Raw genomic sequence first — 16,764 nt, forward strand, 5'->3', positions numbered from 1 at the left:
CGTTGGTGTACGAGCTCTTGATCTTTATGTGGATAGCTGAAAAGCGTTTGGAGACACATCCCTAATTTTCTTTTTCTTCTTTCGCAGAGACTCCAAGTGTGACTGTGACCCAGCTGGCACCTCGGGGCCCTGCGACGAGGGCCGCTGTGTCTGCAAGCCAGCTGTCACCGGAGAGCGCTGTGACAGGTCTGTGGGAACTGTGGCCCTGCAGACACAGCCGCCAGCATGAGAAGTCACTCTCCGAGTGCAGTTGTGGAAAAGGGACACTTAACAAATGTACACCACCTCTGTCCTGTCCTCTGTCCTCAAAAACTTAGCTCTTTAAAAAAGACAGCTGAGCCCCCAAGTTTCCCTGGACCCCACGCTTTTGCTGGGGGCCCCCTTCCTTTGTTTACAAGGGCGGCAGAGGTGCAGGGCCCCAGGGAGTCTCCTGGCCAGTGGACTCCGAATCCCAGGTGCTCCCATACGGGGTGGCATGCGATAATGAGGTCACATGATTCAGCTTGGCCCCAGAAAAGTCCTGGTCTAATTAAGCGTGTTGGGAAAATGCTAGTAAGAGGGAATGTGGCCATAAATAACCATCCTGTGCGGCAGAGGAACCGCCCAGGGATGGGACGGTGGTTGCACGCACACACATGAGCCGGGAGAAGATGCCATGTGGCCCCGAGCCATGTGGGGGCAGGTGGCCCCGTAAACAGCCATCCGGCCTCTCGCGCTGCTTGCAGACCTTCCTTAAGGACACATGGCTCAGACTTCAAGCTCTTCCCGCCTCTGCGATTGCTGGCCCCAGAGGTAAAGGTGTTCCCCTCGTTTCCTTGAAAGTCAGAAAGCAGTCCGTGGGCAGCCTGACAACCACTTACCCCTGGGCAGAGAAAACACCAGATCCATTCCCAGCGTGTGTTTCTGGGGGTTCTTGGCTGCCGAGGGGGAGGAGGGGAAACACAGCTTACGTGTTAAAAGAGGAATCACTTTCTGGAAAGGTTTTTAATTTCACGATGTCACACAGAAACACAAAACCACATAAAACCCATGTCAGCACCGCCCCTTCTAAGAAAGAGACCTTCACTAGGAATGAACCATCCCAGTGACAACAGCCTCCCTCCTTTTCGAGAAATGACCATCATTCTGGCGTCTGTGTCATCACACCCTTATTTTTCTTCATAATTTAGTGCCTGGTTACATCCCTCAGCACTGTCCTTGAGTTGTGCCCGGTTTCCCTCAGTTCCTCCCCTACGCTCTTTCTCCCTCCCCTCCCCTCCCCTGCTGTGCCCCCCTCCCTCCTCCCTCTTTCTTTGCTTTTTAATCCCTTTTAATCTGCAGGTTTCTTCCAAAGAAACCATCATGATTTTTTTTAAGCCCTTGCTCTAGAGAGAAAAACCAAACCAAACCAATGTTTATTTATATACAACTTTTCTCCAAAGCATTTACTGTTTACCGTGAACCTGCTTTTCTGTGATTTTGCCCAATAAGCAGGCTCCTGTCATGGGGGACAGTGGATTAGACCACATGACTTAGATGCAGATGTACCTGGTTTGAAAAATCTTGTCTCAATCATGTACCAGCTCTATGACCTCAAACAAATTTCTTAACCTCTCTCTGGCCTGGTATCCTCATCTAAGAAAATGGGAAATTGGGAGCCTGGATGGCTCAGGTGGTTGAGCATCAAACTCTTGATTTTGGCTCAGGTCATCATCTTGGGGTCCTGAAATCAAGCCCCTCCTCGGGCTCTGTGCTGGATTCTCTCTCTCCCTCTCCCCTTCCCCCTGCTCACTCTCTCTCTCTCTCTCTCTCTCTCATTCTCTAAAATAAATTAATTTAAAAAGAAAAAAAAAGAAATTTGGAAATAACAATTCCTATCTCCTGGGGTTGTACCAAGGATTAGATTGGAGAACACACATCAAGTGCCCGGCACAGCATCTGCCCTAAATAAATGATCAGTGAAACTATTATTATTTCATGAAGAAGGATGTAGTTAACTTGAACGGAGAGAAACAAGTCCTCCCCAGCTTCTCCTCCTTCTCTGTGACCCCAGCATCTGAGACCTGCCTGGTAGCTGTGGTCCTCAGAGATGTCACTGGCCGGTGGGCACCAGCCTACATTTTGCTTTTGTAGGGAGCCTCCAACCATCCATCCTTGTCATGTGGCCGCCTGTCCCTCTCCCCTCCGAGCAGAGCAGGGCTCTAAGGGGCGGGGACGGTGGGCAGCAGCTGGTGGTGGTGTGCGGGTCAGTACAGCTGAGCAGGGGCTGGGGCTGGGACACTTGCCTTCCCTCTCCTGGCTCCGCTCCCCACTCGCTTGCCCCCATTAAACACTTGCTCGAAGACAGGACCACCTCTGCCTCCCCCTGCCCCAACCAAGGATGGGGAAATCACTAAGGGCCCAGGCCACCGAGTCCTTCGTGACCACGCTCTAGCACAGGGACAGAAAGTGAACGTCCGTGCTCTCTCAGTGGGGCTGTGACTGTCCAGCGTGTCTCCGCGCAGGGCTGGTATGTGTGAGCTAGTATTTCCCAGTTCTGGGAATGATAGGGCCAGGTAGGAGAGATAGTAGGAAAGATCAGTCATCATGTTCTCTCTACGAAACAAGAAATGACTTCTAACATCGTCCTGATCTCGAAAATGCCTCTGCAGGTGTCTACCGGGTTACTATCACCTGGATGGGGGAAACCCTGAGGGCTGTACCCAGTGTTTTTGCTACGGGCATTCAGCCAACTGCCGCAGCTCGGGAGACTACAGTGTCCATACAATCACCTCTACTTTCTATCAAGGTAAAGTGTTCTGTTTCTAGAAGTTTGTTTTTAACATTGTATTGTGCTTTATGCTTACAGACAGCTTCCTCCTCACCACAGCTTGGCTTGACATGATCTTTAGCAACTCTCTTCTAGCTTTTAATGGGCGTTATTTTGTCTGGGCAAGAAGGGGAGCCTAATATCTTGAAAAAGTCAGGGGCACACCTGACTCCTACCGGTATATGAGTAACTTAAAAGAATAACTAAAAAGAGACCAGATTTTCATCTCCTTGCACTTCACATCTCCATGTATTTTAAAACCACAAAAGACTCTTTCATTTGGTTGGGTGGGGGTTATGTGAGTCTTCCTGAAATTCTCATTCATTAATAATCCTGCTTTCCAGGGAGCCTGGCTGGTTCAGTCGGTTGAGCGTCCGGTTCTTGGTTTCAGCTCAGGTCGTGATCTCACGGGTCGTGGGATTGACCCCACATCTCTGCTTGGAAGACTCTCACTCTCTGCTCCTCCTCCCACTCACATGTGCCCTCTCTCTCTCCCTAAAATAAATAAATGAATCTTTTTTAAAAAATACTCTTTCCACATTCATTAAGTGAGTTAATGTATATGAGATTAGTAACCAAGCTACAAAATCCTAGACTTTTAAAATCTAGGGGAGTGACATGATTTCAACTTCTAGTTTCTCTTTGAACTGGACCCTCTCCACTCACAAAGGCCAGACCCTGTTTCTGTAAATAAAATAAAAGTATGAGCTACAGGCAGATGAAATCATGCTCTCTTACTACGAGAATCAGACTCCTAGAAGTCAGAGCCACTATGGGGTGGGAGCCGCTGAAGTTGAGACCCAAGTAGAGAAGGGGCATAGAACATTTTGAGGGCTGCACATCATTGTGGAACTAGTAAGAAAACCCCACTAGCTGTTCACGTCTAGGAATTTTTGGCAATTAAGTCTTGCCTTATTTAGCTCAATAGATGATGAACTTTGTCTGCATGCAGAGGGGTTTTCTTTGTGTTCCAGATGTTGATGGCTGGAAGGCTGTCCAAAGAAATGGGTCTCCTGCAAAGCTCCAGTGGTCCCAGCGTCACCGGGATGTGTTCAGCTCAGCACGACGATCAGACCCTGTGTATTTTGTCGCCCCTGGTATGTATGGTGTTTTTCTTATAGAAGAAGTCAGGAGAGAAAAATGAAGTTAGCAAATGTGAAAACACCTTACCTGGCGGTCAGAAAAGCAGTGTCTCTGGAAGACAGAGCTTCAGCCCCTATTGACTGATTCATGATACAATAGAACAGGACCGTGTATCCTCGCAGACGGACCCTGTTTGAGGTTCCTACTTTCATCAAAGGGGAAGTTTCTAGGTTTCCCATCAAGACAAGAAATAAAGACAGAGGTCACTTCTGTGGATCTACTGAGAAGCAGATGGAGAAGCGAAAATAAGGCATTCTCTGTTTTAACCACTTGTACATCAAAAACAAATGTATTAGTAGTTCATTTCGTTAGCTCATATGTGATGTCCAGGTAAGTTGTCCTCTTAACCTTTCCAAATTTCATTTCTCTCTGCTGACGACTGGGGTGATAATACCTCCAAGGATTGTTAACATCAAATGTCATGATGTCTGTGAACTAGAAAGCATTATGATACTATTAGAAAGCAAATGATACTATTCCCAACATACCTGGACCTTTACACGCCAGTCTGTTGTCGGGGCCATGCTGTGAATCATCGAGTAGAGGGAATTGTCTTTCAACGTGGCCCTTCTAGCATGTCAGTCGCTAACTCTCCTTTGTAGCCAACAGCAATATGGCTGCCTCCATGAACGGGTTCTTCTGGAACAGTGGTTGTGGGCCAGGCTGATGACACGGAACTCCAGCAGAAATCACCAATATTAATGCAAACTTGCTGGCTCATTTTCTTGTCCAGTTTCACACTGATCTCAATCTTTTCGAATTCTCTTTCACAGCCAAATTTCTTGGGAATCAACAGGTGAGCTATGGGCAAACCCTGTCTTTTGACTACCGTGTGGACAGGGGAGGCAGACACCCATCCGCCCATGATGTCATCCTGGAAGGTGCTGGTCTACGGGTCACAGCTCCCTTGATGCCCCCGGGCAAGACGCTGCCTTGTGGGATCACCAAGACTTACACGTTCAGGTAAAAAGAGCGACTACAGGTGGGTCAGGTGACTCAAGTCCACTTCCTTTGTTCATGCATTCAATCATTTGTTCTTTTCATAAGCTTTTCCGAGCACCTTTCATCTACCAGATGCAGTAACGTGTATAGAAATGGGGCAGGCTAGTGGGAGAAAAAATAAAGAATATTATGGTGTGGCTTGTAAATGACAAGACAGACAAGGTGGGCACAGGTATTTTGAACACACAGAGGAGGCACAAGTGACCCACATTGCAGTGATCAAGAGAAGCTTCCCAAGAAAACATGACAAGTGGGAACTGTTTCCTAAGGATGGAAATGGGCGGAGGGGAAGGTTAGCAAAGCAGGAGAAATAATCATGCCTGAGGACATTTTGTACTTTGGGAAATTCTCAGTAGTGAAGCCTGAGCGAAGTGTGGAGTGGGAGAGAGGAAGACAGAAGTGAGGTCAGTGAACTAGAGAAAGGAAGTTAGGTTGTTTCTGGAAGTACTCCAGTAAAAAAACAAAACAACTTTTGAAAGACTAGCACAGGGCTGGTGATACGATGCGGTGAGAAGTTATAAATGCTGAATTCGGAAGTATTGGACATGTCCAATGTAGAACGTGAAAATGGACTTTTGAAAAGAGTAAGTGAAATTGTGCTCAGTTTAACAAATCACGTAAACAACAAAACCAAAAATTAATGGTAGCTCTCTTGAGGGTCAGAACTCCTTGAACTCGGCCATGTCCCTGGGAGTGAGTTTTGGAATAGAAGGAAATAAGGCATTCTTATGGAATAGAAGGTGGTTTCTGTGGACCTGGACCAGCACTGGATGCCATGACCCCTGGGGCTGGGCTTCTCACACTGGGACTCCCTCTGTCACTTCCTATGGGGCTCGTGCTCCCCGCACAGTGAGCAGACTCCAAGCTCCAGGCTATGACAGTGCGGTGACCCGTCCTTCACCCCGTCAGGCAGGGCCACGAAGGGGCTTAGCGTTTCCCACCTTCTTGGGCACAATTTATATCATGTATACAAATTATAAGACTTGATAAGAGCTGTATTGTTAAGCTTTGGGCTTTAAATCCTGCAGATTAAATGAACGTCCAAGCAGTAACTGGAGCCCCCAGCTGAGTTACTTCGAGTACCGGAGGTTACTGCGCAACCTCACGGCCCTGCGGATCCGAGCCACTTACGGAGAATATAGTAAGTGACGGATATAGTAAGTGACAGAGAGAAGTGAGTTCCTCTCTTGGGTTTGAGTGTGTGTCTGCTTCCCGAGGCAGTGACAGTCTCCAAACAAGTAGGTAAACTGCTTGATGGTTTTGATGGAGGGTCTCCGATTAGGTCTAAATTTTTATTTCTCTTATTTTCTAGAAGTTTCTAGAAAGCCTAGAAGTTTCTAAATTCTTATTTTCTAGAAGTTGCTTTTCCTCTAAAAAGGGGCTAACACCAACGAAGAGCTAAGAGTCTTGCTAAGAGCCTCCAAATTTAAATGATGCTGATTATTTGAAGAAGATAATCTACAACAAATGGGCTTGTGCCTTTAGCTAGAAAATGGCGTCTACGACTCAGCCCTGTAGTCCTTGAGTTGCTGCACCTTGGGGACTGTACTCATTGTTACCGTATTCAGACATCACCTGAATTCTGTTAACTCCTTTTGTTGAACTTCACATGGGGGAGGGGGGACACTCTGATCCCAATGGAATTCTATACATGTGAGTTCCATGAGCTTTTTAGCACTTACGTGAACAGGAAGCATCGCTCACTAGCGTGCCTAATTTCCACATCACTAACGAAGCAAATCAAGCAGGATGTAGAAAAGGTGCCTATTAATGATTTTATTGAATCTTTCCTTTGAGCCAGGCACATTAGCATGTATGCATGGTCTCATTTTCATTTCGCAACCAGCACAGGGGGTCCGTGCCCCTGTTACTTCTCTTCCACACTTGAGGAAACACCATGGTAGAAAGTTATGTGACTTGCCCGTTCACACAGTTAGCGAGAATGCAGCCAGAATTTCAACCCTGACTTTCCCGACACCACAGCCTGTGCGTCCGTCGTGAGGACATAGTGAGCGAATGCCACCTGCCTTCCTTAGCGAGTTAAGAAAAATAAAAGCCAAAGAGAGGCCTGCGTTTAGATCTGTCGACCTCCCCATTTGCTCCTTCTAATCTGATCTCCATGTGGCAGGCACCGGGTACCTCGACAATGTGACCCTGATCTCAGCCCGCCCCGTCTCTGGAGCCCCGGCGCCCTGGGTCGAGCAATGCGTATGTCCCGTTGGCTACAAGGGCCAGTTCTGCCAGGACTGTGCTTCCGGCTACAAAAGAGATTCGGCCAGACTGGGACCTTTCGGTGCCTGTATTCCATGTAACTGCCAGGGGGGAGGAGCCTGCGATCCAGACACAGGTGCGTGAAATGACACCTGGCCCAGGTGGCTAGGGGTGGTCAGGTGACGGGCGTCGTCCACGGAAGGGACAGAGCCGTGTAAGAAAGACGCCGCCTGAACTCATTTCGGAGATGGGAAAGGATTAGGGAGGTAGGGCTGGAGTCAGAGAAGACGGACATGGTGCTTTATTACACTCAATCCTTTTCATTATGGAAAATGCCGCAAGGTTGTGGGAAAGGTACCGGGTTACAGGAAACGGCTGTCATGGTTCAGTGCTGCGGGTGTCGGTGTCGAGTTTCAGGAATTGTCTGGAGAGATCAAAGGCAACCTCAGGGACTGAATGAATGTGGACAAATGGTGTCAGGCCACGGGGACCAGGGGAGCAGTGTTAGGTGATGGGTTGGAAAGGAAGCTAGGTCTGCTGAGTGTGGGAGAGCCACGTGAGGGTCAGGGTCGTGGCAGGTTTAGAGTTGGTACTAGGGCAAAGGTGAATGCCAGTGCTCTGACACTTTGGGGAAAGCTTTGGGAAGGAAGGTTCTGGTTACGGGAGCTCTGCCTCCACGCATCACCCCTGTTACAGGAAGTGGATCATTCTACCCTCCTCTCTTCTCTGCCCTCCCTGCTTCCTCTGCCTCCCAGGAGACTGTTACTCGGGGGATGAAAACCTTGACATCGAGTGCGCCGACTGCCCCATTGGTTTCTACAACGATCCACACGACCCCCGCAGCTGCAAGCCGTGTCCGTGCCACAATGGGTTCAGCTGCTCTGTCATGCCCGAGACAGAGGAGGTGGTGTGCAATAACTGTCCCCAGGGCGTCACCGGTAAGGCCCCCGGCCTACTGCCTCTGTGCCATGAATTCTCAGGAATGGCTGCTAGTCCACACAGTCTCTAGGGAATTCTGATGACTCCGGGTCACTGTAGATGGGCTCATTCGAAAGACGGGGATGCGCTGGAGAGGTGCATTGAGGAAAGACAGGGTGTGGCTCGTAGGGGATGTACAAATGGTTAACGCTGGTGTAGATTTGTAATTAGGAGATAAAGTTTTCAGCTAAGGGGTGCCTGGGTGGCTCAGTGGGTTAAAGCCTCTGCCTTTGGCTCAGGTCATGATCCCAGGGTCCTGGGATCGAGCCCCCCCATCTGGCTCTCTGCTCAGCAGGGAGCCTGCTTCCTCCTCTCTCTCTGCCTGCCTCCCTGCCTGCTTGTGATCTGTGTCAAATAAATAAATAAATAAATATTTTTTTAAAAAAGTTTTCAGATAAGATACATGGTTTATTTTATTTTATCTTATTTTAAAAAAGATTTTATTTATTTGAGGGATAAGCAGAGATAGTGAGAGAGACCTTGAGTAGGGACGAGAGGGAAAACAGTCTCCTGCCAAGCAGGGAGCCTGCTGTGGGACTGGATCCCAGGACCCCGGGATCATGACCTGAGCCGAAGGCAGACGATTCCTGACTGAGCTACCCAGGCGCCCCAAAATATGTGGTTTAACTAAGTTTTACAAAATGATCCAAGGTATAGAAGGGAAACGTAGTGACATTTTAAATGTCACACCTCTCTCTTGGGGCGCCTGGCTGGCTGTCCGTAGGACATGCGACTCTGGGGCTTGGGGTTGTGGGTTTGAGCCCCACACTGGGTGTGGAGATTGCTTTAAAAAAATAAAAAATTAAAAGAGTCAATGTCACATCTCGCTGCTGGTCAGTCTGAAAGAAGTTAATTCTCTAGCACTAGCCTCAGTGGTACTGCTGCTATAAATCTGACTTGTCCCCGACTGTCTAGTTAACCGATAGGAAGCCTCCTAGTAGGGATGCTGTGTTCTAACATCTGGGGCCACCGTGCAGTGAAAAGAGCCTAGCCCGTACCCTGAGCACCTGCCCCTGAGGCTGTTGTTCTGGAGCCCCGGGTGACCAGTGGGTGACCCGTGTCCCCATGCCGGCTCTTGCTGCCCGTGGGTGACCACTCAGGCTTGGGCATTTGTTCCTTCCAGGCGCCCGCTGTGAGCTCTGTGCCGACGGCTACTTTGGGGACCCCTTCGGGGAGCGTGGCCCGGTGAGGCCTTGTCAGCCCTGTCAGTGCAACAACAATGTGGACCCCGGGGCCTCCGGGAACTGCGACCGCCTGACCGGCAGGTGTCTCAAGTGCATCCACAACACAGCGGGTGTCCACTGTGACCGGTGCAAAGCAGGCTACTTCGGGGACCCGTTGGCTGCCAACCCAGAGGACAAGTGTCGAGGTAGGAGTGCTTCTCCAGACCGGTCGGACAGGTGGGGGGCGGGTGTGCGTGCACATACATGTGAGCTTGCTAGCGTGCACACAGGGAAGAACACACCGGTCAGCGAGGCCAGCTGTGGGTGAGAGGAAGCTGCTTTGGTTTCTCCGACCAGTGGGCCCACGAACGGTCTGGACTTTCACCTGTCGAAGGCTTTAAGACCCCTTCAGCAGGATTCCGGAAGACAGAGCTGGAGGATGTCGGGCGGGTTAAAGCTGGGGGGCTGGGGGGGAGTGGAGAATGTCAAGTTGACATCCTGAGCACAGGAGGAGATGAAACGGAGCCCGGCCGTCCGCCTCCGTCGGGGGCTGGCAGGCAGGGACGCTGCTGAGCTTGTTAGAGGACAGCCGTGAACGGTGCGAGACTGAGTCTGAACAAAAGCGGGGGGCGTTGGAGGGGTGGGCGCCGTTTAAGAGACCCTCTCAGGAAGTCAGTGTAACTGAGGGCGACGAAGGTACCAGTTCCGAGTCCAACTAACGAGACTTGGCTTCAGAGCCACAGCTCTCCGGGCGCGTTCCTCCGGCTGCTTCAGATCAAAGCACGAATGTGCACATCGGTCCTCCTGCTCGACCCTTCTATCAAGCCTCTGTCCACGTTACATCCCGGAGGCAGGTTTAGCTCTAGGCAAGTTCACGTTCAGTTCTAGGGCGCTGGCCTGCCCCACAAAATCATCCCCCGGTCACAAAGGTCCCAGACCAGCCCTGGTGCCCAGACCTCCACGGCTTGTTTATTATAACAGAGCCCGAGGGGGCCTCTGGGCACCCAGACAGGAGGGCTCCTGGTTCCCCAGGAGGTCCGCAGGGAGCCAGCATCTCCCACTCACCCCAGAATCCCCAGCCCTGGAAATGCCTCAGGACTTCCGTGCAACCTGAGGCTTCCACCCTAGAGCACGAATCCCACCCGCCCCAATCCCAACCTGTGGGTTAGCTCCGAGGTGCTAGAAAGTGCCCCGTGGCAGGAAGAGCCCACATGCTAGGAGCAGTACTGAGTTCCTGTCTAGCTTTTTACCACACCCGTCATATTGCACTGGTTATGCCGCTTCATCTCCCCGAGCCTCAGTTTTTTCATAGGGATGAATAATATGTAACTCAAAGTGGTTGCAAATATAAAATAGTATCTGGGAAGTACACTGTCAAGAACACTAGCTCTAAGGTGCTGGTAATGGAGATCTCACTGGCTTTAGACCATACATTCCTTCACTTCATTATCTGTTGGCAAGCTCCTACCAGGGACCCCACGTGGGGCTACAGACTGAGGCTGTAAGTCAGTTCCAGCCTCCAGAGAGACTGTATGCTAATAAGGAAGACACACAAGTATGTAAGCAATAATGACCGTATACTTAGACATGTGATCATATCACCGTGTGCCAAGTGTTTTATGAGCGCCGTAGAGCAGCCCAGAGGGTCACTGTCCACTGTACATCCTCAGCTCCTAGAACAGTGTGACACATGGCAGGTATGCAATCAATATTAATGCATAAAGGCACTGCTCTTTTTACTGTGTTTCCTACGTCAAAGGTAGCAGAGCAAGAGGAAAAGAGCAATGCCTTTTTCCAAGGTCTCATTCTGGCTTGCCATTGACTTGCTGTGTGACTCGGATAGATTACTCCACCTCTCTGAGCTCATAGTCCTCATCTGTAAAATAATGGGAGATGACATCCGGCATGTAAGAGGCCCAGAGGACATGTTGTTTCCCTTTGGAGCAAAGCTATAGAGTGCCTACAGAATATCCAACAGGCTCACAATTTAATGGGAGGAAAAAAAAAAAATAAGTGCTACCAGAAAGTGTGGACTGTTGGAAGAGCCCTTTATCCACAGCCACAGCAAACAAACTTCTAGATGATTCCTAAGATCTGTCTGTATTAGAAATGCGCTCGGAGACACAGGCAAGAGATGTATCTAGCACAGTGTGAACTGACAACTGCAAAGAAGGATTGTTCGCCATTGGGGATTTGAACTTCTTCCCTTTATCTTTGCTACATCTCCAGTATCTAGAACTAGCTTGATAGGAATGCTTTCTGTTTGTCCGTCTTTTGTCTCTAGCTTGCAACTGCAATCCAGCGGGTTCCGAGCCTGGGGAGTGTAGAAATGATGGCAGCTGTGTTTGCAAGCCCGGATTTGGCGGCCTCAACTGTGAACACGCGGCACTAACCAGCTGTCCCGCTTGCTATAATCAAGTGAAGACTCAGGTGTGCCTTCTACCGAACCCTCAGCCCCATGAGTAAAATCGTTAGGTGTCTACTAGCTGTGTCCGTCACAAATCTGGGACCCTCCGAGTCTCCCAGGGATGAGGGTGGAGGTTACTATTTCTTTCTTTAAAAATTGCCGTATTAAAAAAAATTTCCATGCAGTCATAATAATGCTACAGGTTTTGGGTCTTATATGCACCATCTTCAAGATCCCTTTTGCAGATACTGTCTCATTTGGTTCTCTTGAGGACTTACTCAATTTGCGAGACAGTATTTTGATGTCACTCCCTGAGCAAAGCCGCTACAAACATTTGCAATTTTTCCATCACGTGGCCACGTGGAACCAAGAGTCCCACCCAGAATTCTCTGGTTCCACCTGGCCCCGTGACGGAAAAATTACAAATGTTTGTGGAGACTGCTCAGCTCAGTACCCTTTCCACTTACAACATGCCACTTCCTAGCTGGATTTTTTCCAAGAGATTTCTAAAACAAATGAAGAAAAACAAATACGGAGATGATATGAGGAGTCCAGAAGGTGTCAAGGCTGCTCAAACAAGACTAGCTTCCAGAAGTTTCTCATTCACGTTCCAGAGAAGAATGAAACTGATGTTGTTGTTAATTATTCTTTATTAGTTTGCTGGGGTGGAGGGTGGAGAAAGAAAAGGCCCAAACAGAACCCCAAAGGTAGAAAAAACTCAACTTGTTTGGTTTTTCTCATTTATCTCTTTAGCCTGCCCTCTGTCGTATTTTCTTCGTTCCAGACACTGTTCCAAGTACTATCCCAATACTAGCTCACTTTGTCCAAGTAATAACTATGAGATATTATGATTATCCCCATCTCATGGGTAATGAAAGTGACTTGCGTAAGGTCATGCTGATGGCTAATGAGTAGTGGGGCCAGGATTCAAACTCGGCGGATCTAGGCTCTCATGCCTTTAACGATTGTCATGTGCCAAGTATCTCTGGGTTTTAAGCTCTTCTCTCCTGAGTTCCTGCTATCAGACTGTGATCACCCTCTGTTCTGATCCTCTTTCCTATGTGGTTTCAGATGGACCAGTTTCTGCAGCAGCTCCAGAGCCTGGAGGCCCTGGTCTCCAGGGCTCAGGGTGGCGGCGGAGGGGTGCCCAGCCCAGAGCTGGAAGGCAGGATGCGACAGGCTGAGCAGGCCTTGCGGGACCTTCTGAGAGAAGCCCAGATCACAGAAGGTGATGAAAGGAATTTATAATCTTCTGTTGGGTATCAGTTCAGGGGGTGTCTTTGTCCAGCACTTGCAGAGATCAAAGGACCATCTCTGACTCTCCTGGGACCCGTGTGATGGCGATAAGAGTGTGGCCGCCTGCATTCACTGACTGGGCTGTCACCCTTTTGCCATTAGCCAGTCGAAGTCACTCGTCCAACCCTCCCACCTATCGATTCCCCTGCGCTGGCTCTGAAAGGGCTCATCCTCCTTTTCCTTCTTGGTACCAGGGGCTAGTAAATCTCTCGGTCTCCAGCTGGCCAAGGCAAGGAGTGAAGGGAACAGCTACCGGAACCGCCTCAACGGCCTCAAGACGGCCGTGGAAAGAATCCGGGCCCTGGGCAGTCAGTATCAGAACCGAGTTCAGGATACGCGCAGCCTGCTCACGCAGACGCACCGGAGCCTGCAGGAGAGCGAGGCCTCCCTGAGAAACACCGTAGGTGCCCCCGGGTTCCGGGTACTGAGGAGCGCGGCCGCATCGGGAGACCCGCCTGCGGTCGCTGACCTTTCTCGGTCTCTCCGGTAGAGACTGGGCTTCTCTTCCTTGAAACGTCTGTTCCGTCTCTCCCGTACCTGTTCTTCGTGTTCTTGGGTTTTCTGCAATTTCCCATTTTACTGCATTTCTGTTCTTCCCAGCACGTTTCTTGCGAACCATAACCTCACGTTGGCCCCCTTTCCTCCCCCTTCCTGCTGCGTATCTCCTCACTTCTGAGCTCCGAGCGGGCAGGATTTGGTTCTACTCATGTGTGTGTTCTCGGCTCCCAGCATGGTATGTGGCTGTGACACGTGTTTGCTGCATGAGCGAAGGAACAGACCAACACATGCACAAATGAAGCGGGAGGGATGGTGGGAAGAGGAAGGAATCCAGTGAAGACAGGATTCTGAAAAGGGGAAAAAATTGCTGCAGGCTGATTGTTCTTAATGATGTCATTTGTAGCGTGGTAGCAGGGCGAGATCTGAGTGAGCGCTCGTCTCTTTTTCAGTAAAGAAGCCGATGGCGACAGTAATGTGAGTGGGTGTGTAGAAGACAGATAAAGGAAACTGGAAGACAGATATTATGCTGATGAAATGAAGGATTGAAAGAATGTCCCTTATTACAAAAATAATGTTTGTTGTAGAGAACTTGGAAAATAAATAAAAATTCCCTGGGATCCCGTTATTAGGAAATAAACATCATCCAAACTTAGTCCATTTTGTTAGAATAGAATACATATGAATAGAATACATATGAATTCTTTAAATACATATGAAAATACTACTAGCGTGTATGTATTTTTAAATGAATATGTCTATTTACAGAAGCTTTTTAAAGTTGGATTTTTACCTTATTCTTTTTTTTTAAAGATTTATTTATTTATTTGAGAGGGAGAGAGCTAGCAAGAGGAAGGGCTGAGGGAGACAGGGAAAGAATCTCAGGCAGACCCCCGCAGACCGGAGAGCCCCCCATAGGCTCAGTCTCACAGCCCTGAGATCCTGACCTGAGATACCTACTCCGGGGCTGAGTGCAAAGCTTTAACCAAGTCTCCTCTTTCCGCAGAACATTCCTCCCCCAGAGCGCTACGTGGGGCCAAATGGTTTTAAAAGCCTGGCCCAGGAGGCCACAAGACTGGCAGATAGGTAAGTGGACCCCTGCTTCAGACTATCTCTGCAAGGCCAGACTTGAACAAGACCGTAGGGTATTCAGGACCTAAGCAGCATATCATTACCTCCAGGACCTTTGCAGCCATTTCCTTGCTTTGAAGCCTTTTTTTTTTTTTTTTTTTTTTTTTTACCTCTTGGCTTTTAGCCTATGTGAGTATGTGAGTGGCCACTGGGCATGGTCACTTGGCAAGTGTCTGGGGTGGGGGTGTTTTTTAACTCGGATTTTTCTATGACTCACAGTATGGCTCTGCTGTGTGTCAGATGGGATTTTTCGGGCTCTGTGAAGTGAATCAGCCTCTGGAAAAGAACGTTCTGCAGCTTTGAGGGACTCCCAGGCTCCCACATGGAGCCTGGGAACAAGTAGCAACCCGTTGTTTGCTAGCCTGTGGGGGCCAAGACGGCAGAGAGGGAACCTCCTCCCCAAAACCGGCTCTGCAGAGCCCCAGTGGTAACTGGCAGCTCCCTAGTCCTTGCCTGACTGTAAATCCCACCATGGAGAAGAGGTTGGCTCCCAGCAGGGTGACAGGCTCTGCTAATCCCACATGGAATTCAGTCAGTGAAGGAGGCGGATTTGTGTTTCGTGGAATAAACTGCCTCCTGAGTTTGTTTTTGGTTGCTGTGTTGTTTTTTGTTTTTATCACTTCGTAAGCATTTGGGTGACCTTCATGGACAGGCTCTGTTCCCCCTGGTGGTGGACCCAATGTAGGGTTGCAGCAAAAGTGAAGGGGAGGCTGGGTCCTGGACGAAATAAGACCTAGGGGTTTCTCCCGGCACAAAAGACCTTATAAATGCAATACTTCGTCCCCCTGAGACTGCTCACACCCGTCTCCCCGCCCCACGCCCCGCTCCCCCTGGATACCCTATAGACCGAAAGTTCACGAGCTAGGATCTAAGACAAGAGCTCCATCTCCAGAACACCTCCTGCTTCCTGACAGCTCCTCTAATTCCGTCCAGGCTGGGTCAATTCTGTTTGGCCTTTCTTGGCAATCCAGTTCCCCGTACTCTCTCTTCCTTCTGACCAAAGACCTAAAGGAAGACCTTTGCTAAGAAAACTCAAATTCTTTGTTTTGAATCCTTTCAGCCATGTTGGGTCAGCCAGTGACATGGAGCGGCTGGTCAGGGAAACCCAGGATGACCTCAAACAGGCACTGTCGCTGGCCCACAACGCCCTGCGGGAAGGAGGCAGAGGCAGCCTGGACGGCTCCGCGGTGCAAGGGCTCATGGGAAAGTATGTTTGACGGGTTCTCGCATGTGCCAAGCTAGTCCTCATCTGTCTGCAGAGCACAGGCCACGTCTGAGGGGCACCGTGCTTCCTTTAAAGAAATCACTCCTAAGGGACGAGAGAACGAGAGTGTTAATCTCGGGGAAGGGACATGTCTTTATGTCTGGAAGAAGGAAAGACTGAGTAAAACTTGGGTTTTGACCGAGAGATTGCAGTGCTTGGAGAAGTGCTGGCTGGAGGATGTGAGTAAATCCATCTGACAACAGGAAGCATGTGGGAAGAATATATGATCAAGGATTATCTGAATCCTTCAGACCCAACCTGAATATACTTTAAGGCTTATGTTTAGCTTGTGGAGAGGGACGCATATCTGGCACAAAACCTCATTTCGGTTCTTCTGATAACTGCAGCGACATACTTTTTACCCAACAGGATGAATGCTTTTAATAATAATAATAATTTTTAAAAAACAGTCGTTCCTCCAAGTTCTCTTTTTGCCTGCCCTGCAGGTTGGAGAAGGCCAAGTCCCTGGCCCAGCGACTGTCGGGGGAGGCCACTCAAACTGACGTTGAAGCAGATAGGTCTTACCAGCACAGTCTTCGCCTTCTCAATGCCGTGTCTCAGCTGCCAGGAGTCAGTGATCAGTCTTTTCAGGTACGGGCATGTAGTGATGCACTGGGTGGACAGAAGAAGGGCCACATACCTGCTTCTCTGGGCGGGGGGGGCGGGGAGGGTTCCATACTATGGTTCAGTCCTTTAGCTTTTCCTCCACAGGACCCTTTTATGTTAGATTAGGAAGAATATTCTTCTTGTTAACAATTTCCTTGTTCTGAAACTCCATTCTTTGCCTCCGAAAAAGCCTTAGCCCACATCCTGAACCTATTAGTGGATAACAATTTTATATCTCCTCCTTAGTTTTGGGGACTACTGAAACGTGTGGGAAATTATT

At 49.3% G+C, this 16,764-nt stretch overlaps 1 protein-coding gene across 2 annotated transcripts in view; it reads left to right on the top strand.

Moving 5' to 3' along the window:
• LAMC2 (laminin subunit gamma 2) overlaps window positions 1–16,764 on the top strand; it is a 63,927-nt gene that overhangs the window by 38,050 nt on the left and 9,113 nt on the right. For both annotated transcript variants that reach the window (XM_082702880.1, XM_082702881.1), the window contains 14 exons: window positions 88–186; window positions 2,631–2,767; window positions 3,763–3,885; window positions 4,705–4,894; window positions 5,962–6,074; window positions 7,062–7,280; window positions 7,900–8,082; window positions 9,246–9,491; window positions 11,570–11,715; window positions 12,764–12,920; window positions 13,183–13,388; window positions 14,490–14,569; window positions 15,675–15,821; window positions 16,325–16,469. In XM_082702880.1, the coding sequence (XP_082559006.1) occupies window positions 88–186; window positions 2,631–2,767; window positions 3,763–3,885; window positions 4,705–4,894; window positions 5,962–6,074; window positions 7,062–7,280; window positions 7,900–8,082; window positions 9,246–9,491; window positions 11,570–11,715; window positions 12,764–12,920; window positions 13,183–13,388; window positions 14,490–14,569; window positions 15,675–15,821; window positions 16,325–16,469 (2,191 nt within the window). The remainder of the gene's footprint in view (window positions 1–87; window positions 187–2,630; window positions 2,768–3,762; window positions 3,886–4,704; window positions 4,895–5,961; window positions 6,075–7,061; window positions 7,281–7,899; window positions 8,083–9,245; window positions 9,492–11,569; window positions 11,716–12,763; window positions 12,921–13,182; window positions 13,389–14,489; window positions 14,570–15,674; window positions 15,822–16,324; window positions 16,470–16,764) is intronic.

This window comes from Mustela nivalis (assembly GCF_964662115.1).
Source record: "Mustela nivalis genome assembly, chromosome: 16".
In the NCBI taxonomy this organism is placed as follows: Eukaryota; Metazoa; Chordata; class Mammalia; order Carnivora; family Mustelidae; genus Mustela; species Mustela nivalis.